Here is a 27306-nt window from a genome sequence, read left to right on the forward strand (position 1 = left end):
AGCAGGGGACTGGAAACTTGGATTGGGGCACAAGCTGGGAGTTTGTGTGCGAGAAGGGGTGAAATGCCAGGTGCAGGGGCTTGAAAGAGAGAGACAGGAGAGGAGGGGTGCCCACTGCACTGCGGTTTGCCTGGGATGGGGGGAAGTGGTAGCTGGGTAGCTGCAGGAAGATTCTGGTTAGGCTGGAAGTAGGAGAGACCTGAGCGAGTCTGTAGGCAGAGAGGGAGCAGCATGGCTGGGGACCGAAGAGTCAGGGAGTGGGGCTCCCGGACTGGGAGGCAGCTATCAGAAAGCCTGGCTCAGGGGCAATCAGGCTGTAGGAGTTGTGTTTGTTTTGTTCTTTGTTTTGTTGTATCTGCTGCCAACCGATTGTATTTTTTTTAAAAAAAAGGAAAAAAAAAAAAAAAAAAGCCTGATTTCCAGCCTCTGGCAAAATCAAAAGAGCTAATAACCCAAGGCCTCCCTTCTTTCAGGGCAACACTTGGCCAGAGCCCGGGGCCCTTGAGATAAGCCTGGCTTCCAGATTGCCCCCTGAGCCTCTATCCCTACCCTTTTCTGTTTCCTGCTTGGCCCCTGTAGGCATTTGAATTGAAACCTTGGGATGGGGATGGTAAGAGGGCGGGGCCAGAGCCAGCCTCAGGCAGGAGGCCTGAGGACTTCAGGCCTGAGGCTGGATGTCCGAGGGTTCTGTGAAGGTGAGGGGTCAGGCAGGGAGGTCAAGGGTAGGGATTCAAGGAGAGAAGGGAAGGTTTGCAATGGCCACAGAGAGGGGCAGGACAGAAAGCTGTGAAGACCACATAGAACGAGGCCGATGCAGCTGGACCCTTAGCTGCGTCTGGTTAAGATTGTGAGCCTGGGCCCTGCAGAGGCTCCGACTCACATCGTGGGTGATGGAACAAAGGCTGGAGGGAGAGGAGGGGCCGGGGAGTGTGCCCCGTCCTCCAGGAGCTTCCATAGTGTCCCGTGGCTCTGTTGGTGGGGGTGGGCAGTCCCTGAGACTCAGAGCCACACCGGGCTCCAGAAGACAGCCTGTCCTCTCCCATCCCAGGGACTCTGCCAGGCTGGGAACACGCTGAGAGACTGCACTTGGCATGGGGAAGGAATCAATCCAAGGGAGCCCTGCATTAAGTTGGAATACTCTCGAGATTCCTGATCAGAACCCTGTCCCATTCCTTGTTACAGGCTCTCAGGAAACACACACACCCCTCCCCACAGCTGCCCTCCGTTTGAAGTCTCTCCTGTCTGTCCCTGTCTGGCCTCAGGGCTAGTTCTGGCCATCACCCCGGAATGAGGCTTGCCCTTGACCTAGAGGAGGGTGTCATCCCAGGGCCTTCCCAGGAAACAGCTCTCAGCGCACACTTCAAGATTAAAACATTGCTGTTCGCACCTCTGCAGGAACACTCTCCTCGCGGTCTTATTGGGAATTGTGTGTGTGGCTTAGACACATGTCACTGTATCACGTAGAGCTGGAATGTAATTAGGCGGTGTTGGGGAAAATTCCGTCTGTCTCCTGGGAATACTGGAATAATGAGCCATCACAAGAGGACCAGGGAGGCTGGTGGGGGACTGCTGACCTGAGCCGAAGGCTCAGATCATTCATTAGCTCTGGAGGTGCTCCTGATTTGTTCCTCATCCTGACTGCATGAACTGAGCTGGCCCTGTTCTGGAGCAGGAAGCGGGGGCTTTGGTGGAGAGCCTAACAGGGCGCTGTGGGCTTTGAAGCAGGAAAGAGAGCAAGTTGTCCCTTTCTGGGGTTGGGGGAAGACAGAAGCCACAGTCCTCCACGGTGGCAAGTGTCCATGAGGCCTGGGGCAAGGGCACAGAAGGTCCAGAGGTCTTCACCAGGAGAGGCCCCAGGCCAGCTCTGCCCTGAACATCTGGAAGGGTCAGCCAGACCTACTCTGAAGTGTTCCCAACCCACCTTCCTCCTCCATGAGGGCTCCTGGGACACATGGAGAAGGAGGCAACCAAGAGGCCAGCCTCCCCAGCCTGGCCTGCCCCAGGGGTCCCATTACAGCCCCCCCTTCTCATCAAGCCCCCCCACCCCACCCCACTCATCCCCACATGGTGCCACCCACGTCTCCCAGTTTTATCGAGAATGTGTTACCCCTGGCAGCCTCCTACCACCCCACCGCCCTCGCTGTTCCCATGCAAAAGCAAGCCTCCAGTCAGCTTCTTCGGCCCCTTTCTGGGCATCCTGTCACCACCACTCAGACCTTGGAACCAAAGCGGTTCTCTGCACCAGAGCCACACCCCTCATGGGCATCTCTCCCTCTCTCCTCTCCTTCTTCTATCTTTATTTCTCCTTCTTCTTCTCTCTTTCTCCCTCTCCTCTTTCCCTTCTCAGGTCTGTGGCATTCCAGCTTGGGGATCTGCCATGCCAACTTTCCCAGAGAGTTCTGTTTGCTCTCTCTGCTGCTCAGAGCCACCTCCTGGGGCTCTCCAATTCCTGGGTGCACCCCTGCCGCTGCCCCTCCCCCCAGGGGCCACAGGGAGCCACCTGTGGGTCTGCCACCCCACGACAGCGTGAGCCACCCCAAGGGTCTGTGCTGCCCACAGCTGCATCTGCAGTGCCCGGGCAGCACCTGGCACCAGGTAGGTGCTGAAGCGGTGCTGTGCTAGAGGAGCAGTGAGGGACAGCAAAGGCCTTCCCCCTGCTGCCCGCCCCAGGCCACGCCCCTTCCTGGGGGCCGTCCTTCACCGGTCCTCCAGCTGTGCTCCTTTAGGGGAGCCCTTCCAGTGGGTGTCAGGACTGGTTTCCTCCAAGCAGGTCCACGGTTTGGATGGCCCTGCTCGGGCCCTCTTCCTGTTGTCCCCCTCCCCAAAGGGCAAGGAGTCCGTGGAGATGTGCCCACCTGGAGCCCGTGCCCATCACTCAAGAGCAGTGCTGACAGAAATGCAAGCCACAGGTACTGTTAATCTTCTACCAGCTACATGAAAAAAGGAAAAAGCAACAAGTGAACTTCCTTTAAGATATTTTTATTTTTATTTAACCCAATATATTTAAAGTAGTATCGTTTCGACACGTAATCAATATAGCAAGCCTTTTTTGAACTAAGCCTGTGAGATAGCCACATTTCAAGTGCTCAGAAGCCACATGTAGGTAGCAGCCAGTGCACTGGACAGCTGGCTCTAAACCACACTCCACGTGTTTGAGACTTCAGAGTTCTCTGCTCAGATGGCCCCAGCCTGCATCCAGGGCCTCTTCCCCATTAGGACTTCTATTTATTTATTTATTTTTATTTTTATTTTTATTTTTTAACGTTTATTTTTACTTTTGAGAGACAGAACGAGACGCAGAGCGTGAGTGGGAGAGGGGCAGAGAGAGAGAGGGAGACACAGAATCCGAAGCAGGCACCAGGCTGTGAGCCGTCAGCACAGAGCCTGACGTGGGGCTTGAACCCACGAACCAGAAGATCATGACCTGAGCCGAAGTTGGACGCTTAACTGACTGAGCCACCCAGGTGCCCCCATAAGGACTTCTAGGGGCAGATTATACTCAGAAGTTTGAGGGGTGGGAAGGCAAAGAGTCTGGCTTGTCTTTGAGGAGGGGCTGAATTCCTCATGGTCTGGCTTTCCTCCTCAGCTCAAAATCCACTCTGACCCTAGAGGCAGGGGTGATGGGAGCTATGGGGCACTGAGGGACAGAGGAGGCTGGGAACAGACCAGGGGCAGCAGGGGGCCCTTGGGAGGGTGGGAGGCTGGAATCTGGCAGAGGCAGCCTGGACAGGCCGGCTGACAGAAGGGAGAGGGAGTGGGAGCACCAAAGTCCACAGACAGGTTAATGGCTCCTGCCTTGCACACAATTGAATTTGCCCTCCTGAGCCTACTAGCTTTGGGGAAGGGCCTCTCCTCCTGGGAGCTCAGCTGGACTCCCAGAGCCACAGGGCCTGGGTCAGCTGGGCCTGATTCGATCAGGAGAAATAAAAGACACAGGGCTCTCAGACAACCCAGTACCTAGAGGGGACAGTGGCCTAGTCCAGAAAGATTAGGGCAGTGAGGAGGGCACCCATGGGGGTGCTACAGGTCCATCCTAGCTCTGCCTCCCTCCTGAGAGGCCCCCCCATCCTCAAAACACAGTTGACAATGTATAATATACATCATCGAGTTCTCCCACCTTTCCATCTCTCTCTTTTTAAAAAATATTTTATTTATCTATTTAAAATATATATATATATTTTTTTTCAAAGAGACAGACCACAAGCAGGGAAGGAGCAGAGAGAGAGGGAGACACAGAATCTAAAGTAGGCTCCAGGCTCTGAGCGGTCAGCACAGAGCCCGACGCGGGGCTTGAACTCACAAACTGCGAGATCATGACCTGAGCCGAGGTCAGACGTTTAACCGACTGAGCCACCCAGGTGCCCCAAAGATTTCTTTCTTTTTATTTTCTTTTAATGTTTATTAATTTTGAGAGAGAGAGAGACAGAATGTGAGCAGTAGAGGAGCTGAGAGAGAGGGAGACACAGAATCCAAAGCAGGCTCCAGGCTGCCGACCAACACAGAGCCTGACACGGGACTTGAACTCACAAACCTCGAGATCATGACCTGAGCTGAAGTTGGACGCTTAGCCCACTGAGCCAACCGCGCACCCCTTAAAGATTTTATTTTTAACTAATCTCTTACCCCTAGTGTGGGCCTCGAACTCACAACCTGAGACTAAGAGGCGCATGCTCTCACAACTGAGCCAGCCGGGTGCCCCTTTCCGTCTCTCTTAAAGGTGGTTGCAGGGTGACTCCAAAATCAGAAAACCTGGAACCAGTCTGTCTTCTTTTGTGTCTGTGAGGGTGTCCCGCACATGCTGAAACCAGGGTGGGAGAAACAAATGAAACAGACTCCACCCTTTCTTCCCTGCCAGGACCTCACATCTTGTATCAAAACCAACACCCAGCCATATATGATGTCTTCTCTGCGGGAGGCTGGGAAGCAATCAGGGGACGAATTGCAAACTAGAGAAGACAGCACAGGCCTCCAAACTGGACATGTTCTCTCGTGCCTCCAGGCCTTTGACCGTGCAGTTCCTTCTACCAGAATGTCCTACCCCTTCCGCCACCCCCCACCCCCCAATGCCCTTGGAGGTTGCCTTCCCGCTGGGACTCCACTCAGGGCTGCACTGCTTGCTTTCTTCCTCATCCACGTTTCCATAGCATTGTAGACACTCCATCACAGGACCGGTAGTGCCCTGGTTCATTCAATCCACAGATAATTGCCCCGAAAGCGCCTCTTGGGTGTCCTGGCGGCTGGGGACATCACAGCGAACAGGCAGGCAAGGGGGAAGACGATAAACATGTAAACAAATAATTAAACAAGACGCTCACAGTGAGTGTTATGCCCTAAGAGGGAAATAGAGCAGGGTACTTATGTAATCAAGAGGGACTAGGAGAAAAAAAAAAAAAAAAGGGGGACCAGAGCTGATAGGGGCATCTGCATTAAACCGGGAGGTGATGTTTGAGCTGAGGCCTGAATGTGAAGAAGAAGGAGGTGGTCCTGCAAGGGCCTGGGGCCTTGTTTGGTCAGGAACAGTCAGTGCTCACACTCCCAGACAAACATATTGTATCACTCCATTTGTATGAAGTATCCAGAAGAGGTAAATCCACAGAGACAGAAAGCAGATTAATGGTTGCCAGGGGCCGGGGGGAGGAAGAATGGAGAGTGACTGCTAATGGGTATGGGATTTCTCTTTGGGATGATGAAAATGTTCTAGAACTACATAGTGGTGATGTTTGCACAACACTGTGAATGTACTAAATGCCTCAGAATCATACGCTTTAAGACGGTTAAAATAGTACATTTTATGTTATGTGTACTTTACCATAAAATAAAGCAAAAGAATGAGCTTGCCGTGGTCTAGGAACAGGAAGGCTGGTGCAGCCAGTGAAGGCGAGAATGGTGCAGGGTGGGGCTGGAGAGGTGGTGGGGGCCGGTCAGGAGGATGCTCTGGGTTGGTAGGGAGTTTGCATTTTGTTTGGTGCGGTGGAAAGCCACTGGGAGATTTCAGGCAGGAAAGTAACATGATAGCTCTTACTGTTTTCAAAGATCCTCGTGGCTGTGATGTGGGCTGTGGGTGGTGATGGAGCTGAGATAAAAGCAGGGAGACCAGCTAGCAAGACCACTGTAGCGGTCCAGGGGAGAGAGGATGGCGGCTTGGGATGGGGCGCCGGCAGTGGGGGTCGAGTGATGTGGACAGATTTGGGAGACGTTTCAAGACTAGAACAAACGGGACTTGATGGATTAAAGGAAAAGAGAACAGAGGAAAAGGAGGAACATGGAATGATGTTCATCCTGAGCAACCAGAAGGATGGGGTTGTCAGTTACTAGGATGGGGAAGCCTGTGTGGGAAACACCTTCAGGGCACGTCGGGTGGAGCTGCCTGTCAGATATCCACGTGGTAATGTCACCTGGGCTGGTCTGGGGTTCCGGACTGAGACGTGTATCTCGGCCTTCGTCCCCCCTGGAGATTGTACTTAACACCTGGGCCTGGGTGAGCACCCCGATAGATGCTAGGGATAGATGTGGACCCTTGGAAGGTCCAAGTGCTGAGTGCTGGGGAATCGGGATATGCAGAGACCAGGCAGGGGAGGGTCGGCCAGCAGAGCAGACCGAGAAGAACGGCCAGCCAGGTAGGAGAAGAAAGGGCAGAGCCCTGTCTCTGACGTAAAGAGAAGACAGTGCTTCCAAAAGGGAGGGCCAGCTGTGTCCAGTGCTCTCAAGAGTGTGAGCGGATGAGGGAGTGACGAAAGGATCACTATTGGATTCAGCAATATGACTGTTGATCGGCCTGTGTGGTGCATCTGTGCTCCCGTGGTTGACACTTGTTAAAGGCTGAGGACTTGAGGCGATCATGCTGTGTAGCATGCGGCATAGACTGCCCAGAGCATAGGGGTTTGAGCAAGAAACCAGGTGTCACAGGGAAGTAACCGAGGGGCTTGGACCAGCCAGCAACCATTGCCAAGGGGAGGCTGGGGGAGGCTGGGGGAGGCTGGAGGAGCCCAAAGCAGCACACAAGTGCAGTTCACCCACCAGCACATTTTAAAAGGGCCTTCCCTCGGCTGCTTTTCCCTTTTTCCTCTCAGGAGAGGTGATTCATATTTCAATATATTCCAGCTGAAAAAGGATCAGATTTTGAGCAGGTGGTAAGTCAGTACACGGAAATTTGATATATTTTGACTAATGCAGTTTGAAATTTGAAAACTGCAGACGATTTTATTCAAGATCCATTTTTATACCAACTCATTATTGGGGGGGAAAAGGCAAGATTCCAGGTTTCCGGGGGAGGACGTGTGAACCCAAGCCTGTCACCACCAAGCCCCGTTAAGCAGGCTTGACCCAGCCGGCCGGCCAGCATGCTGCCCGCTGCTGCCTCAGCCGCTAGCATTCCTGCTGGAAACGCTTTCTTTAGCAACCTCTTTCAAGTATCCCCCTGGGGTTACTAGTCCAATTTAATCTGACCTTCAGCCCCACCTCTGTCGCACCAACTCCAGCAAATCCCTGGGGCTGGCACTTAAGACAAGTTTTGTGATACAGATGATGGTATTACACAGAATTTCCACTTTCTTCCCCATCTGCCTCGTCCATTTTCCCAGCCTCATGAGTGTGAAGCACCAGGAGAGAAAATAAATAATGAAGACGGGGGCAGGAATGAAGTTATTGGCAAGGGAGCAAGCACACAGTTCACGGGAGGTAGGGGGGCTGCCTGTTGGGTGCTGGAGGGAAAGAGGCTGGTGGAGAGCCTGGGAGAGAGCAGTGGCCTCAAAAGAGAGATCTTGGTTTGAATCCCGGCTCCACCATCTTGGGTGAATGCCCACATTTTATTGAGCCTTATTTTTCTTGACTGTAAAATGGGGATATTAATACTTTTTTTTTTTTAATGTTTGTTTATTTTTGAGAGGGGGAGGCAGAGAGAGAGAGGAGTACAGAGAATCCCAAGCAGGCTCCTCACTGTCAGCTCAGAGCCTGAAGCGGGTCGCGAACTCACAGACCATGAGATCGTGACCTGAGCCAAAACCAAGAGTCAGATGCTTAACCAACTGAGCCACCCAGGTGCCCCAGATACTAATACTTTCGTAATAAGTTCTTGGGGGAATATTCAATGAATGTGTGTTGTGCCCCCAGTTATGGGTGGGTCTGACCAACACAGGAGGGATTCAACACACATTCCTGTCCTTTGCTTCCCCACCCCAGAGATCTCTTCTCCATATGAACCACACAGCTCTTGTCTCTTCTGAGTAGCTCAGTCTAGTTGGGAAGGCAAATGGGGAAGTGTGGGGTCCCTGAAAGTCCCCAAGGCTGATGGTCTTCTGGGTATAGCACTTAAGGCTCTGTGAGCAAAACTGTCCAGAAGGTGACTTAAAGACTTTGGCTCAATGAATATGATTTAGGGAAAGGCTGAGAAATTCAGACAAAGCTTTATACACAAAGATGTTCACTCCAACATTATTTACTTTAACTGACTCTTAAAAGAATCAATAAATACATTCACATGGCAATAAACCAAACGTTCCTGACAGGTATACAGTGAAGTTCCCCTCTCCCTAGTCCTTGAGCTTATTCTTTTTTTTTTTTTTTTTAACTTTTTTTTTTTGAGAGAGAGAGAGAGCACGTGTGTATGCGCACAAGTTGGGGAGGGGCAGAGAGAGGGAGACAGAGGATCCGAAGCAGGCTCTGGTGTGTGAGCACAGAGCCCAATGTGGGACTTGAACCCACGAACTGTGAGATCATAACCTGAGCCAAAATCAAGAGTTGGCTGCTTAAGCAACTGAGCCCTGCAGGTGCCCCTAGTCCCCGAGCTTCTGGTAGCCCTCCCAGGAGGCAACTAATGTTACCAATTTTGCCATGATAATTTATAACCATGAAAAATGAGAAACGCTCTAAATGTTCCACAGATAAATAAATTATGGTCTGTTCATACAGAAGGATACTCCGCAGCCCCTACAAATCATGCCTGTTACCACACCGTTCTTCTGTTACTTAAACTGTGTGTTTTCTCTGGCCTCGGGCCTTCAGCACATGCTGTTCCCTCTGCCTGGAATCCTGCTCCCCACCCCCCAGTGGAGTCCTTCTCAATCTTGAGAGTCTGCTAGCCTTCCCCCTCCCACTGACAAGGGGGGCCCCCACATTCCTCATAGCTCCTCGGACCTCTCTCTCTATACTTCTCCTTTTGGAGTGTGATCATATGTGGATGTGGCCATTTGATGAGTATCTGTTTCAGACTGTACTCTCCTGGAGGGTGGGGTCACTCTGCCTGCTGAGCACCCCGTGGCTGCCTTAGTGCAGAGCCTCACAGAGGAAGGCACCTGGCGAGCTGCTGAATGGATGAATGATCTAAGTTAAGCAGAAAACGCAGAGAACAGAGCTCCTATATAGCATGATCCCAATTTTATTGCTTTAAATAAAATTTTTATTTAAATTTTATATATCCCTACATAAATGAAGGAAGTACAGGAAGAAGGCACAGCAAGGCACTCTCGATGGTTGTCAAAGCTAATGGGGTTGTGATGATTTTTCTTCCTTTTTTACTTCCCCACTTTCCACATTTTCCACAGTTGGCAAGTATTATTTTTAAATTAAAATAAATGACGAAGAGTGGCTTAAAAAAAAAAAAAAAGAACCTTATGGGGCACCTGGGTGGCTCAGTCGGTTGAGCACCCAACTTTGGCTCAGGCTGTGATCTCAGGGTTCGTGAGTTCAAGCCTCACATTGGGCTTGCGGCTGTCAGCACAGAGCCTGCTTCGGGTCCTCTGTCCCCCTTTCTCTCTGTCCCTCCCCCACTCACATTCTGTCCATCTCAAAAAAAAAAAAAAAAAAAAAACCCATAAAAAAGAAAACCCAAAAACTTAGGACGCCTGGGTGCCTCAGTCGGTTAAGCATCCAACTTCGGCTCAGGTCATGATCTCGCAGTCTGTGAGTTCAAGCCCCGCATCGGGCTCTGTGCTGACATCTCAGAGCCTGGAGCCTGCTTCCGATTCTATGTCTCCCTCTCTGCCCCTCCCCCACTTGTGCTCTGTCTCTCAAAAATGAATAAATGTTAAAAAAAAAACAACCAATTTATGGGGAAAAATAGTTCCTGGGGACCACACCAGGAAGCCTGTGCCGCTTCTACCTGGGTCAAAGCTCCCTGGCCTGGGGTTAGAGGCTGAAATGTGTAAGTGGCCAGCTGGAGGTAGGCCCCTGGAGAAAGTGCGGGACTCAAGACAGCAGGGAGGAGGCAAGTCAAGGCCTGGTACCTGAGATTCTTAGCTAGACTCTGCAAGGTGTCTTTTTTTTTTTCCTCTATGATGTATTTCTTTTATTAAATATTAAATGCATGCATCAAAATATAGTATGTTTAAGGTATAGAGGATAAGAAAACTAACATCCCTGAGTCTACTGCTCAGATTAAGACACAGAACACCACAAATACACTTGAAGCATTCCCTGCAGGGTGTCTTAAGTGGCCGATCAGGAGGCACTCTGCAGAGGGGTCAAAAGGGAAAAGCCTGTGAGGCAAGGCCTGAAATGCCCCGTAAACTCATTTATCCTCTTAGGTATGAGGCGCCTGGGATCCTATGGCTGCTAAAACTTATTGTATATCTACATCTACCCAAAATAAAGCTGCTTCAGCTAACGAAAGCACCTGGTTTCTTTGGCTTTTGGCTAGAATTACATCAGCTAAATCATGCATTCGTTCACTTTCCAGACACATATGGATGAGTTCCATGTACCAGTTGGGCACCCCAGCAGTGCCACACCTCCAGTGCTGGAGGCAGGTGATTTTAAGACACTGGTGAGTGCCTTGAAAGGAGGCAGCACTGAGGAGGGTCTAGGGTCTAACAAGGCTTCCTGGAAGAGGTCCCGTGTGAGCCAAGTCATGTGTGTGACAGGTACACAAGTTAGACTTCTTTGGTTGCAAGCAAGAGAAATCTGACTAAGCAAAAGAGGAACCCATTGGAAGGTGTTTTGGGGCTGTAATTGAAAACCCACCTCAAAACGGCTAAAACAAGGGGCACCTGGATGGCTCACTTCGGCTCATGGTTTGTGAGTTAGAGCCCCACACCGGGCTCGCTGCTGTCAGCGCAGAGCTTGCTTTGGATCCTCTGTCTCCCTCTTTCTCTGTCCTTTCTATCTCTCTCTCAAAAATAAATAAACAGGGGTGCCTGGGTGGCTCAGTCGGTTAAGCGTCTGACTTCAGCTCAGGTCACGATCTCACGGTCCGTGAGTTCGAGCCCCGCGTTGGGCTCTGGGCTGATGGCCCAGAGCCTGGAGCCTGCTTCCGATTCTGTGTCTCCCTCTCTCTCTGCTCCTCCCCCGTTCATGCTCTGTCTCTCTCTGTCTCAAAAATAAATAAACGTTAAAAAAAAATTAAAAAAAAAACAAACATTAAAATTTAAAAAATGACTAAAACAAGATTTATTATGTCCTATCAGAAGTTTGGAGGGGCTCCTGGGTTGAGCGTCTGACTCTTGGTTTCTGCTCGGGTCAGATCTCACACTTCATGAGATCGAGCACCGCAGCTGTCCAGCTATGCACTGACAACGCGGAGCCTAAGCTTAGGATGTTCTCTCTCCTCTCTCTCTGCCCCTCGCCCAGCTCATGCTCTTCCTCTCTCTCAAAATAAATAAATAGACTTAAACAAAAAAATTTTTAATTAAAGAAAATGGTTGGAAATCCCAGTATTGGTTGACTCATTGACTTAAGAAAGTCATTACGATTCAGGTTCTCTCCATCTTTTTGCTCCGTAGTCTTTGGTAAACTGGTTTGGTCTTTAGGTAGTCCCCTCATGGCCGAGAGATAGCGTGTCAGCACCAGGCATTTCACCCACTCACACTCAGAGGCAGGGAAGAGAACGCCCCTTCCTTGTGTCCCTTCTCAAGAGGAAAAAGACACGCACACACCCCTCCTCCCCAAATCCTTCAGTTGACTTTCTTTGTGTCTCATTGGTCAGAATGGAGTCACATGCTCCTATCTCAACCAATCACTGACAATGGAGTAGTCTAATAAAGTAGACTCCCTCCCTCCATACCCAGCTCCTCTAGAGTATATGGCTACCTGGTAGCTGAATGAAATCTGGATCCCGATAGCCAAGAAGAAGGATGTTAGGTGGACCACTGCAGAAAGAAAATGGGACCCAAAGAAGAAGCTGGACAACCCAGGTCTGGGAAGGGCAAGAACCAGGGTGGCTCTGGAAGTCTTGGTGGAAAAACTACTAGGCAGTGTCCTCCGGATGGACCCACCTGGGTGAAACAGCTCAAGCTGAGTCACTTGGCTTCAAGTTCGGGTTGAAATTCCTAGAAGACAGTCTAATTTGTCTGAGCCTGGCCACTTGACTGAATCCTGAATCACTTGCAGTGGGGAAGGGGTGGTCCCCCAAGGGAACTTGGGGAGCTGCTTCCCCAAGAAGGCAGGGAGAGGGGAGCAGAAAGCCCCTGAGCTGAGATGAGGGGGCAGAGCGGGAATGAGAGGAGCAGAGCCAGACCATGGATGGACTTGTAAGCCGTGCTCAGCTGGAGGGACCTCACATCAGTGAGGATTCTTATTTGCAAGCAACAGATATCCAGCCTTGACTAATTTAAATAAAAAGCCCATCTATTTAAAAGTAACCCACAGACTCTCCCAGAGGGTTGGGGACTCCACAGACAGGAGCAACGCCCCAAACAAAGATAGACACCTCCAGCTTGTATTTCCAATATTCCTATCATAGCCGCTGCCCCACTGGCTCTGTCATTGCCACTGCCTCTGTCCTTGTAGGTCCATGCTTATTTGCATCGCTAACTCCCACTTCAAAGTCTGGGTTACTGGCCTTGCCCAATCTTCCAGGAAGGATGGGAAAGTGAGGACTTGACCTTTCCAGCTTCCACAGGGAGGGAAGGACTCATTTATATAAATTGGGAGATCTCCCAAATTCAGGAAGAGCCTTAAGCAGTTGGGTGGCCAAGAGGAGTGACAGATGTCCACAACATACTATCCTGAAGGCACCTGGGGGAAGACTGCCAGCTCCTGGGAACCAGGAACTGGGTCTTTTGTCCCCAGTGCCCTCCTGGCATGCTGCCTGGCCCGTAGGAAGGGGTGGAGTGAATGTTTGCTGAACTAATGCATGGTCTGTGAGCCAGGGAGTGACGTGAGCAGACTTCATCAGAGGAGCCAATCGCCCCCAAGTCCAGCAGGAGGTGAGGGGGACTTGGGCTGAGGCCAGGGGAGCGGGCACTGGAGAGCTGTGTTTGCAAACACCTACCTTCTCGTCCCCCACAAACCTCTCATGTGACTGGGGGAGCTTGATTTCCCACCAAATGGAATCCTGCCTCCTTCTGACCTCTTTCTCTTCAAATTCCCACCCTCCTCCCTACCTTCGCTCTCAGCTAATGACTCCCTTTTACTTCAGGGAGAAAAGAAACCTGGGAGGCTAACTCCATCATCTTGTCATTTGAACATATGGGATTCCCTCCTGTTGCGTCCTGAGAGGTAGTCCTTCAGCGCTGCTCTGGGTCTGTTGCTTTGGCCCCCTCACTCCTATTGCCTCAGTTTTTGTTCCTCTCTCTCCTGAATCATGCCTACAAGCATGCAAACAGGCTCTAGTTTCTTCTCTCTTCAAAAAACAAACACCTGGGGCACCTGGGTGGCTCAGTCTGTTGAGCATCCGACTTTGGCTCAGGTCATGATCTTATGGTTTGTCGGTTCGAGCCCTGCGTCAGGCTCTGCTGAGTCTGCTTGGGATTCTCTCTCCCTCTCTCTCTCTCTCTGCCCCTCCCTCCCCCTCATTCAAAATAAACAATAAGTTTTAGGGGCACCTGGGTGGTTCAGTCAGCTGGGCGTCAGACTTTGGGTCAGGTCATGATCGCACCATTTGTGAGTTTGAGCCCCACGTCGGGTTCTCTGCTGTCAGCACAGAGCCTGCTTCTGATTCTCTCTCCGCACCCCCCGCCCCTCCCCCACTCATGCTCCCCCCTCCCCCGCCAAATCAATAAACTTTAAACAACAACAACTTCCCAGGACCCCACGCCCCTCCAGGTGCTGCCCTGTTTCTCTGCCCCCTTCATAGCCAAGTTTCTGAATGAGTGGCCTCTGGGTGCTCCCTGACATCCCCACCCCACCCCAGTATTCTTCCCTATCCATCTGAGGACAGGCTGGGCCATGTGACTGACGTGAGTAGGAGTGCTATGTCCTGCTTGAAACCAAACGCAGTAGTTGGCCATGTCCTCTGTCCCCACTGCCACGAGACAGGCAGGGTTCTGGGCAGAGGATGTGTTCTCTGCCCAGATCCCTGAGCAGAGCCCCTGCTGTCCCACCTGAGCCAGAAACCAGCCTCTGTTGTGAGCCACTGAGACCCTCCCCCCAAAGGCCTCTTGTGTCCTAACTTGTCCTGACTGACACAGTGCAGTCTCCCCACAGATTCCTCCCACTCTAGTATGTACTCTGTCCCGAACTTTCTCCCAGAAAGGAACTTTCTGGCATTACCAATCACCCCCATGTTGCCAGAGGACCGCACCTCTCTGTCCTCACGTAAACACTCACAGCCTTCCTCTCAGCAGAGGCCACCTTTCTTCTTGAAACACTCTCGGCTTCGGTCACACCGCATGCCCCGGCTTTCCTTTGACGCCACGGGCCATGCCTTCTTTACATTCTAGAACCATGTTCCTGGAGGCCTCCATCCTGTATCTCCTCTCTTGACTCTCACAGGTGACCTCATCCATTCCCACAGATTTGAATACAATCTCTAGGCCCATGAGTCCCAAGAGTGCTTCTCGCCTCTGGGCTCCAGTTGGACATCCAGCTGCCACCAGCTGAATGTCTCTGGAAGTCTCCTCAGACTTTGTGTATCCTCAATGGAGCTCCTGTTGGCCCCTACCCCTGCTTTCCCAGGCTCCTCCAGTCTCACTGTACCCTCATCCTCTGGACCCACTTACTGTCCCTCACACTGGTCCCCCGTGTGTCCGGCCAGTTCTGCATCCTAGACATTTCTCCTTCTGTCCACTGCTCTCTGACTCCATGGCCTCGCCCCCTTCAGGCCCCCCACATCTCTCACGGATGACAACCGCAGGCTTCTCTGCCCCTCCTCTGGCTCCCCTCTAATCCATGCTCCAATAGCAGCCCTCCCCCCCCCCCCCCCCCCCGCCCAAGTTCTATCATATTGCTCCCACTTCAGGCTCTTCGGTGGCTGCTTGCCACACCCAGAATTAGATCCAAACTCTTCAACTGAAGCTTTCAAGGCCCTCCAAAGCCTGCCTGTTGCCTTTCTAACGGCATCTCCTGCCCTTCCCTTCTTCTCTCATCTATACCAAGTTTGGTCCTGTCTCAGGGCCTTTGCACCTGCTGTTCCCTCTGTTCTTTGGCTCCTTCGTTTCCTTTAGGTTTCAGCTCAGGTGTCCCTGCTCAGGGAGGCCCTTCATGAGCACACAAGCGAATGTCAGCCTCCTCCCCTCCCATTTGTCTCCGTCTTAACTCCCTCATTGTGTCCACAGTGTCAACTACCCTTTGTCCGTTTGGGCTTGTCTGTTTCCTTTTGCTTAATCATCTCCCAGCTAGAACGTGTAGGTTCCGTGTATGTTCCGTGAGGGAAAGGGCTGGATCCTACTATTGCAGCACCAAGCACAGAGCTGTTGTCAAATGAATGAAGAAGTCAGGGGACAGATCCAGAACAGGGTGATCCACAGCCCGGATGTGAGTTCTGAATGCCTTTCTTTCACTGCCAGCGAGGAAAGGGTGGCTGTTCTGGGAACTAGGAACGAGGGCTCCTGGAAGAGACTTCTGCGCCTGCTTTGCAAAGGCTGGGTCCCATCTCCTGTTTTGTGTCACCCAGTGCCAGGGCCTTCAGGATTTGGTAGATCCCCACCCCTACTCTCTCTCCCTCACCTCCCTTCAGTGTCCCCCAGGCAGGCAATAGACACTTGCCCCTGGGGACAGTCCCATCCCCACAGAAGTTCACCTGCCCCACCAAATACACATAAGATACCACTCCAGTTTCAGTGAGCCTGTCTGGTGCAGGTGGGTCCACAGTTTGCTGTGGTTTGGGAGGGAAGGAAGGTAGCCTCCAGGGTTTGGAGGGAGGAGGCACGACGCAGACCCTTCTCAAAACCTCCTGGGAAAAGCTGGCTCTCAGAGGCCCTTGGCCTTCCGCCTTGAGCTGCCACTGCCCAGATTCTGGGGCTCCCAAACTGAGGAGCAAATCTGAGTAACAGAGGACACATGTTATGAGCCCCAGAGGGACTTCCCGAGGTAAAGGCAGAACCCACATACCCTGGGCATTCTGCACAGAGCTGGCAGCTCCAGCTGGGGAGGGATGGGCTGGGAGAAAGGCCAAAGTAGAGGGGTCAAGATCCCATACCCACCCGCTGTGTCCTGGGGACAGCCAAGGCCTGGCAGGGAACTTGAACCTGGGTCTGAGCCTCGACCCGGTGTCCCATCTCGCAGGTCCCTCTGCCAGGCTTCTGGGGCCCGAGAGCACCAGGGTGGGTGTGGTGAAGGCCAGAGTCCGCTGGGGGTTGGGGAGAGCACACAGTCCTCCCCCTCACAAATGCCTCCTCTACAGCTCGCCCTGGGCTACAGTTCAGGGGCACAGCCTACCCGAGTGTTTCCAACACCCAATAAAGCAGGTGCTCTGCCTCCCAGTTCCCGGACTAAGAAACTGAGGCTTTGGAAGCTTAGTGACCTGTCCGAGGTGGCCCAGCTGAAATGTCTCTCGGTGGGGCTGCTCCCAAGGCCAGGCAGTACCAGGGTACCCGCCCCCCCCCCAGGGAGGCACCCCACATCGAGAAGGTGGCAAACACAGCAAGGCAAAGATGGGGAGCCTGGTTGCTCCAGTGAGGCCTCCTGAGAGCGCGGCAGCCCAGTTAGCGTGGCATCCCAGCCAGACCTGTGCAGGGGGCTAGCCACAGCAGATGGAAGCCAAGGACTGTTCCAGTAAGGGGCCGCCCGCTTCCCAGCCAGGAGTGATCCCAGAGTAAGGATGTAATGCAGCACGTCAGGAGGAGAGCGGGAGCTAAAGGCAAAGCAAGAGTGAGTGCCGAGATAAGACGGGGATATCACAGACCCGGGCCCTCTCTCTGGACCGGAGCTCAGGGATGCTGCAGGATGAAAGGGCCCAGGCTGCCAGCCTGTTGGTGGCGTCCAGAGACAAACATATGCTTGCATACACACATGCGCCTACGCAGATGCTGTGAACACGTGCACACCTGGCCGTGTACACACACAGGTAAACGCACAGAAGCACACATGTGCATAGGTATGCTCAAACCCATGTGCACACATGTACGCATGCTCTGTCTAGGCCCAGGCCTGCCTCCGGGGCTGCAGGCACTAGACCTGAGGTGTGGGTGTGGGTGCCTGGAGAACATTCCTGCTTCATACCTGCCTGCTTGTCCCCTCCCCTGCCTGTGCCCAGAGATTTTTTTTTTTTTTTTGGGGGGGGTGGTGCAATTTGGCCCTAGGTAGGGTGACTGACTTGTGCTGGTTTGTTTGGGACTTTACGGTTTTAGCACTGAAAATCCGGAGTCCTGGGCAAAGCCGCATTGATCACCTGCCCCACGTGTTGGACAGGCCTGATGTGTATGTGCCCCTGCAGAGTGCTCCCCACCATCTGTCCCCTTGTGATCGCCCAAGGGCCCTCCAGAGAAAGCCAAGGCCCAATCTACTCTTATTAGAGACCTCAGTACTGAAACCACTATGTTTATTGAGCACCTACTATGAGCCAGGCCTTTGGCCTAGGGTTTTCTTCTTCTTCTTTTTTTTAATGTTTACTGATTTTTGAGAGAGAGAGAGGGATGGGCAGAGAGAGAGGGAGATACAGAATCCAAAGGAGGCTCCAGGCTCTGAGCTGTCAGCACAGAGTCCTACACGGGGCTTGAACTCACAGATGGTGAGATCCAGACCTGAGCGAACTCTGACGCCCAACCGACTGAGCCACCCAGGAGCCCCGTAGGGTTTTCTTCTTAAAAGAAACACATAGCAGGGCTCCTGGGTGGTTCAGTTGGCTAAGCATCCGACTTTGGCTCGGGTCATGATCTCAAGGTCTGTGGGTTCAAGCCCTGTGTCGGGCTCTGTGCTGACAGCTCAGAGTCTGGAGCCTGTTTCAGATTCTATGTCTCCCCCTCTCTCTCTCTGCCCCTCCCCTGCTCACTCTCTGTCTCTCTCAAAAAATAAATAAGTAAATTAATAAATAAATAAACATACATGAAAGAAAGAAAGAAAGAAAGAAAGAAAGAAAGAAAGAAAAACATGACTGTACTAGGCACCGTTTTAGGCCCTAGGGCACAGCAGGGAACATACCAGACAAAATCACTGTCAGTGGGAGGGGACAGAAAAGGAAAAAGAGAAATAAATAAATGATGTACTTTATTAGAAGAGCATAAATGTTAGGGAGGAAAATTAAACTGAAGGAGACCATTTAAAATAGGCTGCTGGGGATGTGCCTGGGTGGCTCAGTCAGTTGAGCAATCCACTTGATTTCACCTTGGGTGGTGATCCCAGGGTCATGGGATCAAGCCCCGTATCGGGCTCCAGGCTGAGCATGGAACCTTCTTGGGATTCTCTCTCTTCCTCTCTCTCTCTCTCTCCCTCTACCCTTCTCCCCCTCTCCCCAGCTTGTGGTGTCTCTCTCTAAAAAAATGTAAAAAATAAATAAGACAGGCTGCTAAGGAAGGCCTGACCGAGAAAGTGACTCTGTGAGAGACCCCAATGTTGGGGTGAGGGCAGGGGCCCCACGGGTATCCTGGAGCATGGGCAGTGCTCCAGAAGGAGAGAGCAGCAAAAGGCTGGAGGCAGGACGCGCCCAGCACGTGAAAAGAGGGAGAAGAAAAGGCTGGGGGAGGGAGGAGAGGTGGCGGCCAGGGCCCCAGTGAGGTCTAGAAGGTCTTACTGAGCACGATGGGGCCAAGGGGGTTTGATCAGAGGCGCCACGTGCTCTGACTCAGACTTCCGCTGCTGTGTCAGTGGAGATGTAGGGGCAGGGGTGGGAGCCCGGGGACCACGCAGGAGACTATGGCGATGGGCCAGGCAAGAGATGATGGCGGCCCAGGCTGGGGTGGTGGCCGGGAGACGAGGGTGGGTTCTGGGTATGTCCTGAAGCTGAGCCCACAGGGCTCCCGGCAGACTGGGTATGAGGTGAGAGAGAGGAGTCGGCGTGACTCTGAGGTTCTCATCCGAGCTGCCAGAATGAAGGAGCCGCCTTCACCTGAGACGGAGAAGATGCGCGTGGAGGAGGCCTGGGGGGCCGGGGAACGGCGGCTCACCTTCGGACAGATTGCGTGGGATGGACGGAGAGATGGGGAGGCAGGTGGATTACAGGCATCTGCAGCAGGGGCCGTGGAGGGAAGCCCTGCTCTGCCCAGGCTGGCTGCCTCGTCTCCCGGGCCGGGCCGGGCGGGGGCGCTATAGGAAGTGGCCTGCACTTGGGTGCGGCATGCAGGGACAGTGCCAAGTGGCCTGGGGCGCCAGTCGCTCTGTGAGCACAGCCAGCCTGGCCCTAGGCTGTTATCTGACCGGCAGAGCCATTTGGTTAGCATCGATTGGCTTAGAGAGGAGCAGCTGGCAAGGCCCGGGCAGGAGGGAGGGGATGCCTGGCCCTGTGCAGAGGGAGGGCGGGCTGCGGAGCCGGAAGGATGGGCCACATGGCTGACAAGTCTCTGAGGCTCAGAGAGCCCCTAGGGACCTGCCTGGGGGCCTTGGGGGGATTCCAGTCCATGGGGCTGTCCCTGCGGGGGTGTCGACAGAGGTGGCCGCTTTGGTGCCAGCAGGTTGCAGACTCGGGTCAGGGGGAGGTCTGATGAGGTCTGACTCAGGTCAGATGAGGCTGCCCTGCCTGCCCCATGCAACTTGGAGCTCCTGGATTTGAGGTCAGGGGCGTGAGGCCTGCTCTACCACCTCTTCGCCAGCTGTGTGGCCTTGGCCAGCGGGCCACTTCTCTGCGGGTGCCTCATTTCCTCTGCAGTGGTGTGGTAGTATGGGGTTTCCATGTAAAGAACCTGGTGCATGTTTAGGAGTGGGTCCTCATTGGTTAGCTCCCTTCCTGGGGGGAAGCTGAGGACCCCTGCCATTCTAGACACTTCTAGACATCTGGCGTGGGACGGGAGCAGGGGTCCTGTCAGTGCTGGTTCCAATGGGGACCTCTCTGGCCTCCCCAGGCCTGGGTTTCCCCAGCCTAGGCTGGTGTTACAGCTTCTTTGGGATCTCTGGCTACTTGGGGGCTGATTGAGGGTGACCGGGGTAAGATGTGGGCACACTGCCTGTTTCCATACCTCAGTGCCTTTGTACACACTGTGCCTTCTTCCTGTTATGCCCTTCCCACCCACCCCGCTAGGTCCAGCCCCACAGGGACATGCATAAGCACATCTGGGGCTGCCGAATAGACTGGGTGAGGTGCTGACCATGCTCAGGCCACTCACCCGCTGCCCAGCGGGTGAAGGGTTTTGGGGTTTGCAGGAAGGAGAACTTGTAAACAATAGAATCTCTACTGTGTATCCTCTATACTGGCAGGGGAGCAGAGGGCTTAGTGGAGGAGGTGGTGTAGGGGCGGCAGGGACGTTCCCTGAGCTTCTTACACACACACACACACACACACACACCCCTTAGCACCTGCTCTGGGCCCCGGCACCTGGTCAGACTGCCAGGTATTGTGAGACCTCCTATCTGCTAATGAACCCAGGAGGACTCACCCCGGCTCATCCCTGGGCTACTCCTTGCCCTATCACATTGGACATTCCAGGACTTGAGGCAAATATTGAATGGAGGAAGGAGTGAATGAGGCAGAGGAGCCTCAGATGAGCTCAGATGTGGGGGGGCGGGGGGCGGGCAGGAGCTTTGGGAGTCCGGGTGCATGCCCCTGGAGGAGAGCTGAAGGAGGAGAGCCTGAGGAAGGGGGAGCCCAGCCTGGCTTTCTTCAGCCCCCTCAGGCAGAGCAACCCCTGCCGCACCCAGGAGGGGGCTGAGGAAGCAGATGGGAGGGGGCGCAAGGCTCCTCCTCAGACACTTACATGGCTGCTAATTTGCAGTCTTAAAATGCACGGCAAAGGCACCGGCCTCGGTGTTAGTACATTAATCAGGCAATCAGTGGGTTGGGGCTCCCACCAGCACACGGAGGGGGCACAGGAGAAGCTGTAGCTCCTGCCTGGAAAGAAACCCAGCAGGGTGATGATCCAGACCCGGGGCACCTGCCGCCTCAGGCAGGGGTGCCAGAGGTGGGTGAGCTTGTCTGGGAGGGCTAGTCTGGGGCCTTGGAGATGTGACCAGCTTCCGGGGGAGAAGCAGACTCAGCTGAGACCCACCCCAGCACCCAGTGGAAGGGGGCAGGGGTAGTGCAAGGGCAGCTTCCCTGGCCTGGGTCCCTGGCATCTGGGCAGTATTGAAGGACGGAGAGCAGCTCCAAGCGTTGGCCGGGGCCCCTGCCTCCTTCTGGGACCCTCTGGGAGGAAGGGAATGGGTGGCTCCTGCCCTGGGTCCTGCATTTACCCAACACACCTGCCAAAGTATGTTCACAAGCTGGCCGTTCTGCCCCGGCCTGGATTTTTGGGCATTTGGCTTTTCCCTGAAATGGGGATCTCCGCCTGGTTTCCCTGTACCCCAACATTCCCTGGGGCACCTAAGGAAAGGGTGTGGCTCTCCATGGGGTTCCCCAGCTTTTCTGGGGACATTTGAGAGAACCCCAGCCCAGGGCCTCACAGAGACATAGCCACAACAGCAGGGAGAAGGGTCGTCTGCCCCCATCAGGTCAGGGGGCAGGAGAACCCCCTACGACCACACAGTAATTCTGAGGATCAGAGCATCGCGAGCAGAAGCACTTTGTAAACTTCATAAGCTGCACAAATGTCGAGTGGTATTAGTGCTGAGCCTGCCACAGCTTATCCCTGCCCCCACAGTGAGTGTCCCTCTGCTGCCAGACTTCAGGAAAAGCCTCTTTCTTTGCAGTCCCACCCCCCGCCCCCAGAGTCTGGTGTGGCAGTGTGTGTCCCACAACCACAGGTGCATGGCCGTGGCCTGGTCCCTTTCAGCACAGTGAGCACTGTGATCGCCCCACCGAGCGGCAGGGCAGGGGCCACTTCCCTGGGGCAGGGTCCCTGGGAGACAGCAGCCTGGCCAGGGGTAAGGAGTGCGAGCTGAGAGTAGGGAAAGGGAGTGTCAGTCTCTGTGGAAGGTGCAGACAGTGTGAGTTGGGCCTTCATCCCAGCCCTGGCTTTTGGTGGCTCGAGGCATCGGGCAGGCTCCCCGAGAGTCAGCTGAAGCTTGGGGTCCAGGCTCCTGTCCCTCCCTGTCCACACTCTTGCTTCCCCCTGCGGGGCTGGGACACCCCCTGCCAGACCAAGGTGGGGAGTGGGGGGGCCTGGAGGTCAGACCCGAGCCTCCACGTGGGGCAGGCTAGCATAGCGATCATCTCCTACCCACGTTACAGAGAGGGAAACTGAGGCTGCGGAGGCACCAGCCTCAGGCTTAGCCTGCAGGCTGTGCAATGGTCGTGGTGACTGAAGACACTGCAGGAGCCACATGGAGCGCAGGAGCCCAGCCCAGGAAGGTTCCTCACAGCTGCACTGCCACCACCACCACTGCCACCGAGGTCATAATTGCTCTGAAATCGCAACCGAACCCAATTATGCAAAAACAAAATTATATGCGATGATTTTTATGTTGGAAACGTTTGGTGGAAGCCGGGTGATTACAGGGGGACGGGAAGCAGCTGCCACTCTCTGGGAGCCCATAACTCCCAACAGCTGGGAACTGTCACTTATTTACGATGCCATTTCTGCCAGGAACGAGGGGGTGGTGGCTAGGCCTGCCTGAGCCTGACCATCAGACTAGGGCAGCAGCAGGGCCTCAGAGCCTGGCCTAGTGGCCCCTGTGAGGCTGGGAGTGGGGCGGGTCTGAGATCGGCCGGGAGGGCAGGTTCTTTCTACATGCTCTGGGCATCGCTGATGGCAGCGAGACTCGGCTGAGCTGCCGGCAGCCCTGACCTCTCCCCAGAGGCCCGGCTGTCCAAGCTGGAAGGGACGGGCAAGAGGCCAACCCAGGCGGGGATGAGGTGGCTGCCGGGCCCTGCAGGGTGGGGCTCTACCAGCCTGGAGCCTGTCTTTCCCACGCCGGCGCGCCTGCCGGGCAGCCTGGGGCAGCTGCGACCCTGGAAAAAGGCAGGTAATGATGATCGTCCATAATGAGGCTGCTCCGATAATGAGCACGGGGCTATTATCCGACCACAGGCTGGACACATCCGAAAATAAATTATTTTAAGGATCCATTAACGAATGCCTAATTAATGCCCAATTAGAGGGAAGCTACAGAGGAAATGCTCGGGACAGTCGAGAGGCGAGGCCTGGTTTGCAGCCACAGCCTGGGAGTTTAGGTGGGGAGAGGGGAGAGGCCAGAAGGTGGACCTGATGGGGGGCAGCAGATAGCTCCTGGCGGGGGTGGGGGGGGTGCAGAGCCTGGCCACCATGATGCCTCCCCCAGTCCACACACATGGGTCCTCTTAGTACATCCTCATGGCGCTGGAGGGGACAACCAGTATTTAGAAACTGAGGCCCAGAGAGTTTGTCACATATTTGAGGATGCGAGAGGCATGGTAAATGAGACCTCTTTTGAGATGAACTTTGGTATCGTGCATGCATGCTTGCCTTGTTATTGAGAATAAATACAGAGACTCCTCAGGCCTCCGTATGTTCACTTTGCTAGACCCGGAGTCTGCCCCACTATCTGTTCACGTGGATAACAGCGAGTGAGTGACAGAGCTGGAACAGGAACCAGAGGCTGGCTTCTGTGGCCTGGGGTTGTGACCCCCACCCCCCACCCCCCGCAGGGCTGACAGAGCCTGAGGGGGCAGGACTAAGGATGGCGGGCAGCCCAGGCTGGGGAATAGAACCCCCAGTACAGGTGCAGGGCCCAAGTGTTATCTCACGCCAGGTGCGGGCCTGGCTTGGGCTTGAGCCCTGCCTTCCTCCCATCTGGAGCCTCCCCCAGGGGACTGCCATCCCAGACTGCCGAGTTCGGCGCAGGCCAGGCCAGAGCCTGGCCTGGGAGGGTGGCACACCCACCAGTCCCGCACCCCGTCTGTCCCCCGCGTCCCCCGGCCGACCCTGACCTGGCTGTGCTCTGTCTCCCCGCCAGGGTGCTGTGTGGAACTGTTGCTGCTGCTGCTAGCCGGGGAGCTGCCCCTGGGCGGCGGCTGCCCGCGGGACTGCGTGTGCTACCCGGCACCCATGACGGTCAGCTGCCAGGCGCACAACTTTGCCGCCATCCCCGAGGGCATCCCGGAGGATAGCGAACGCATCTTCCTGCAGAACAATCGCATCACCCTCCTCCAGCAGGGCCACTTCAGCCCCGCTATGGTCACCCTGTGGATCTACTCCAACAACATCACCTACATTGACCCCAACACCTTCGAGGGCTTCGTGCACCTGGAGGAGCTGGACCTTGGCGACAACCGGCAGCTGCGGACGCTGGCCCCGGAGACCTTCCAGGGCCTGGTGAAGCTCCACGCCCTCTACCTCTATAAGTGCGGGCTCAGTGCCCTGCCGGCAGGCATATTCAGCGGCCTGCACAGCCTGCAGTACCTCTACCTGCAGGACAATCACATCGAGTACCTCCAGGACGACATCTTCGTGGACCTGGTCAACCTCAGCCACCTGTTTCTCCATGGCAACAAGCTGTGGAGCCTGGGCCAGGACACCTTCCGGGGGCTGGTGAACCTGGACCGGCTCCTGCTGCACGAGAACCAGCTGCGGTGGGTCCACCACAAGGCTTTCCACGACCTCCGCAGGCTGACCACCCTCTTTCTCTTCAACAACAGTCTCTCCGAGCTGCAGGGCGACTGCTTGGCGCCCCTGGCCGCCCTGGAGTTCCTCCGCCTCAACGGGAATGCTTGGGACTGCGGCTGCCGGGCGCACTCCCTGTGGGAATGGCTGCGGAGGTTCCGCGGCTCCAGCTCTGCTGTCCCCTGTGTGTCCCCCGAGTCACGGCAAGGCCAGGACCTGAAGCTGCTGAGGGCCGAGGACTTCCGGAACTGCACGGGGCCGGCGTCCCCGCACCAGATCAAGTCACACACGCTCACCACCACCGACAGGGCCGCCCGCAAGGAACACTACCCGCCCCACGGCCCCGCCAGGGACAAGGGCCACCCGCACGGCCATCTGCCGGGCTCCCGGCCGGGCTACAGGAAGCCCGGCAAGAACTGCACCAGCCACAGGAATCGCAACCAGGTGTCCAAGGCAGGCGCCGGGAAGCAGACCCCCGAGCTGCAGGACTACGCCCCCGACTACCAGCACAAGTTCAGCTTTGACATCATGCCCACGGCGCGGCCCAAGCGGAAGGGCAAGTGTGCCCGCAGGACCCCCATCCGTGCCCCCAGCGGGGTGCAGCAGGCCTCCTCGGGCCGTGCCCTGGGAGCCTCGCTCCTGGCCTGGATACTGGGGCTGGTGGTCACTCTCCGCTGAGGACCTGAGGCCCCAGCACCCAGCACTGCCAATGTCCACCAAGGAACAGAATTTCTTTTCTTTTTTTTAACAAGCGGAGGATCTGCTGGGTTTCAGGCAAAGGCTGGTAAAGCCTTTGGCTGCTGTCTGGGCCCTGCCCGGTGGATTATAAACCCAAAGTGTACAGCCCCAAGTGGGAAGGGATTGGCGCATCACACCCTGCTGTCCCGGCCAGGCCCTGCCAAGCACCCATGGACAGCACCCATCCAGCAAGGCGGTTAAAGCACGCAAAGCGAATCCTTCATGAGCAACCATGGGACGGTGCCCCCACAGGAGCTGGGCTCTGTGGAATCCCGGTCATTGGAGAGGTCTGAAGGGCCCCCCGCCACTCCTGGAGGAAGCAGGACTCAGGAGAACAGACAAGGCTCACCCAAGAGGCTGGGTCCACCAGCCACCTGGGAGCACAGGAGCAGGTGGCATTTTGGCTCTTGCCTGAGGCCACGTAGTCAGCCTGCCCTAAATCCAACCCTCAGTCCCTCCCTCGGGGGTAAGGCCTCATTCCTGATGTCTCAGGCTACCCTGGCAGACCCAGGCCTAGCTGCTGGGCTCCAAGAACCAATTACCAAAGGAAAGATCATCAGAGGCTGAAATTTAGAACTGCGTCAAGTGCAGTGAGGCTCTCACAGGAGGTGCAGTTTTATAACTACGTCCACTTATATATACACACTCTCTACATATATATACACACAAATGCACAGCCCCGCCCCCCGCCCCACTCCCCTACCAGACTGTATGTCTTCTCATGTTTATAAACTATACGGAAAACTATTATCTGTTGAACTAAGGATTGTATTGGCGATTTCTAGCAAGAAAAGAGTCACAGGATTTTTTGTCTAGAATCCCAACCTGGCAACAACAGTCACCGTGTAACCTGGGCTTGCCAGGGCCTAGGGCAAAGGGTCAGTGGGAGGGGCCAGGGAGAAGGGGAGGCAGCAAGAATCACTTCAGGGGACCAATCTTCTTAGATGTTCAGAGCATCACCTTGTTTTTATATGCAACACAAGTCCGGCTGCCGCCCCAGAGCATCCCATAACCCCCACCGTACTAGCTAGCTGTTGTCGTCAGGGCGAGAAGTGAGAAGCAGCTCATTGGACATCAGGGAGCCAGGCCCGGGGCCGGGCTTGACGGAGAAGGGGAAGGAAGGGACTTTGGGTCTCTTTTGCTGACGGGCAGGAAGCATCCACAGTGTTAGCCCAACAGGCTGGACAGTGTCGTCAGCCTAGCGTTTTGCCAGCAACGGTCTGGACAGGCCAGGGAGACTCTGGGCATGAGCCCAGGCCTCCAACATGGCTCAGCTGCTGAATTTTTCCTTGAGGCTCTTTGATGGCCATCCCAGCAAGGGTCCTGTATAGGTGGCAGGAGGGAAAGCATCAGGTGGCCTTAGCAGAAGGGGGACAAGAGGGCATTTCAAGAACCATCTCAGGCACTTCTGCATAACGGAGGCCCCATCCCTCCTGGCCCTTTTGAAGATGCCCAGAGACGGGCAGAGGTTGGGGGGGGCCAGACTCAGGGGTCAGGAATGGGGACGTGCAGGGAGTGGAGCAGGCAAGCCCAAATAGGGGACAGTGGCTCTGGTCAAGTCTGGCCACGCTGCCGGCCAGGGCCCCTGGAGACACAATCTCCTTTGAGCTTTCCACAAACCTGAATTCCCCACCAGAGAGGATGTGTGTGAGGAACAAGAAACACTGAATCCAATTAAGAGAGAAAAATAATAATAATAAAATTTCTCTTGGACAAGAAGCCTGTTTCTCATTTCCTAACCCTGCATTCCTGAAATGGTGGCAGATCCCAGATTTTGGTGGGGTGGGCGAGGCTGGCCGGGCACAGCACGTTTGTTGGTGGGAGGAGCCTTGTGGGGCAGGGGCACACTGACTCACTGGGATGCACACGTGCA

General features: G+C 54.7%; 1 protein-coding gene across 1 annotated transcript in view; it reads left to right on the plus strand.

Moving 5' to 3' along the window:
• Positions 1–27108, plus strand: part of RTN4RL1 (reticulon 4 receptor like 1) — a 72100-nt gene extending 44992 nt beyond the window's left edge. The window contains exon 5 of the mRNA XM_042916706.1: positions 24049–27108. Within this exon, the coding sequence (XP_042772640.1) occupies positions 24049–25373 (1325 nt within the window). The 3' untranslated portion in view covers positions 25374–27108. The remainder of the gene's footprint in view (positions 1–24048) is intronic.
• Positions 27109–27306: the final 198 nt, after the last annotated feature.

The sequence above is a fragment of the Panthera leo genome, chromosome E1, assembly GCF_018350215.1.
Source record: "Panthera leo isolate Ple1 chromosome E1, P.leo_Ple1_pat1.1, whole genome shotgun sequence".
NCBI classification, from domain to species: domain Eukaryota; kingdom Metazoa; phylum Chordata; class Mammalia; order Carnivora; family Felidae; genus Panthera; species Panthera leo.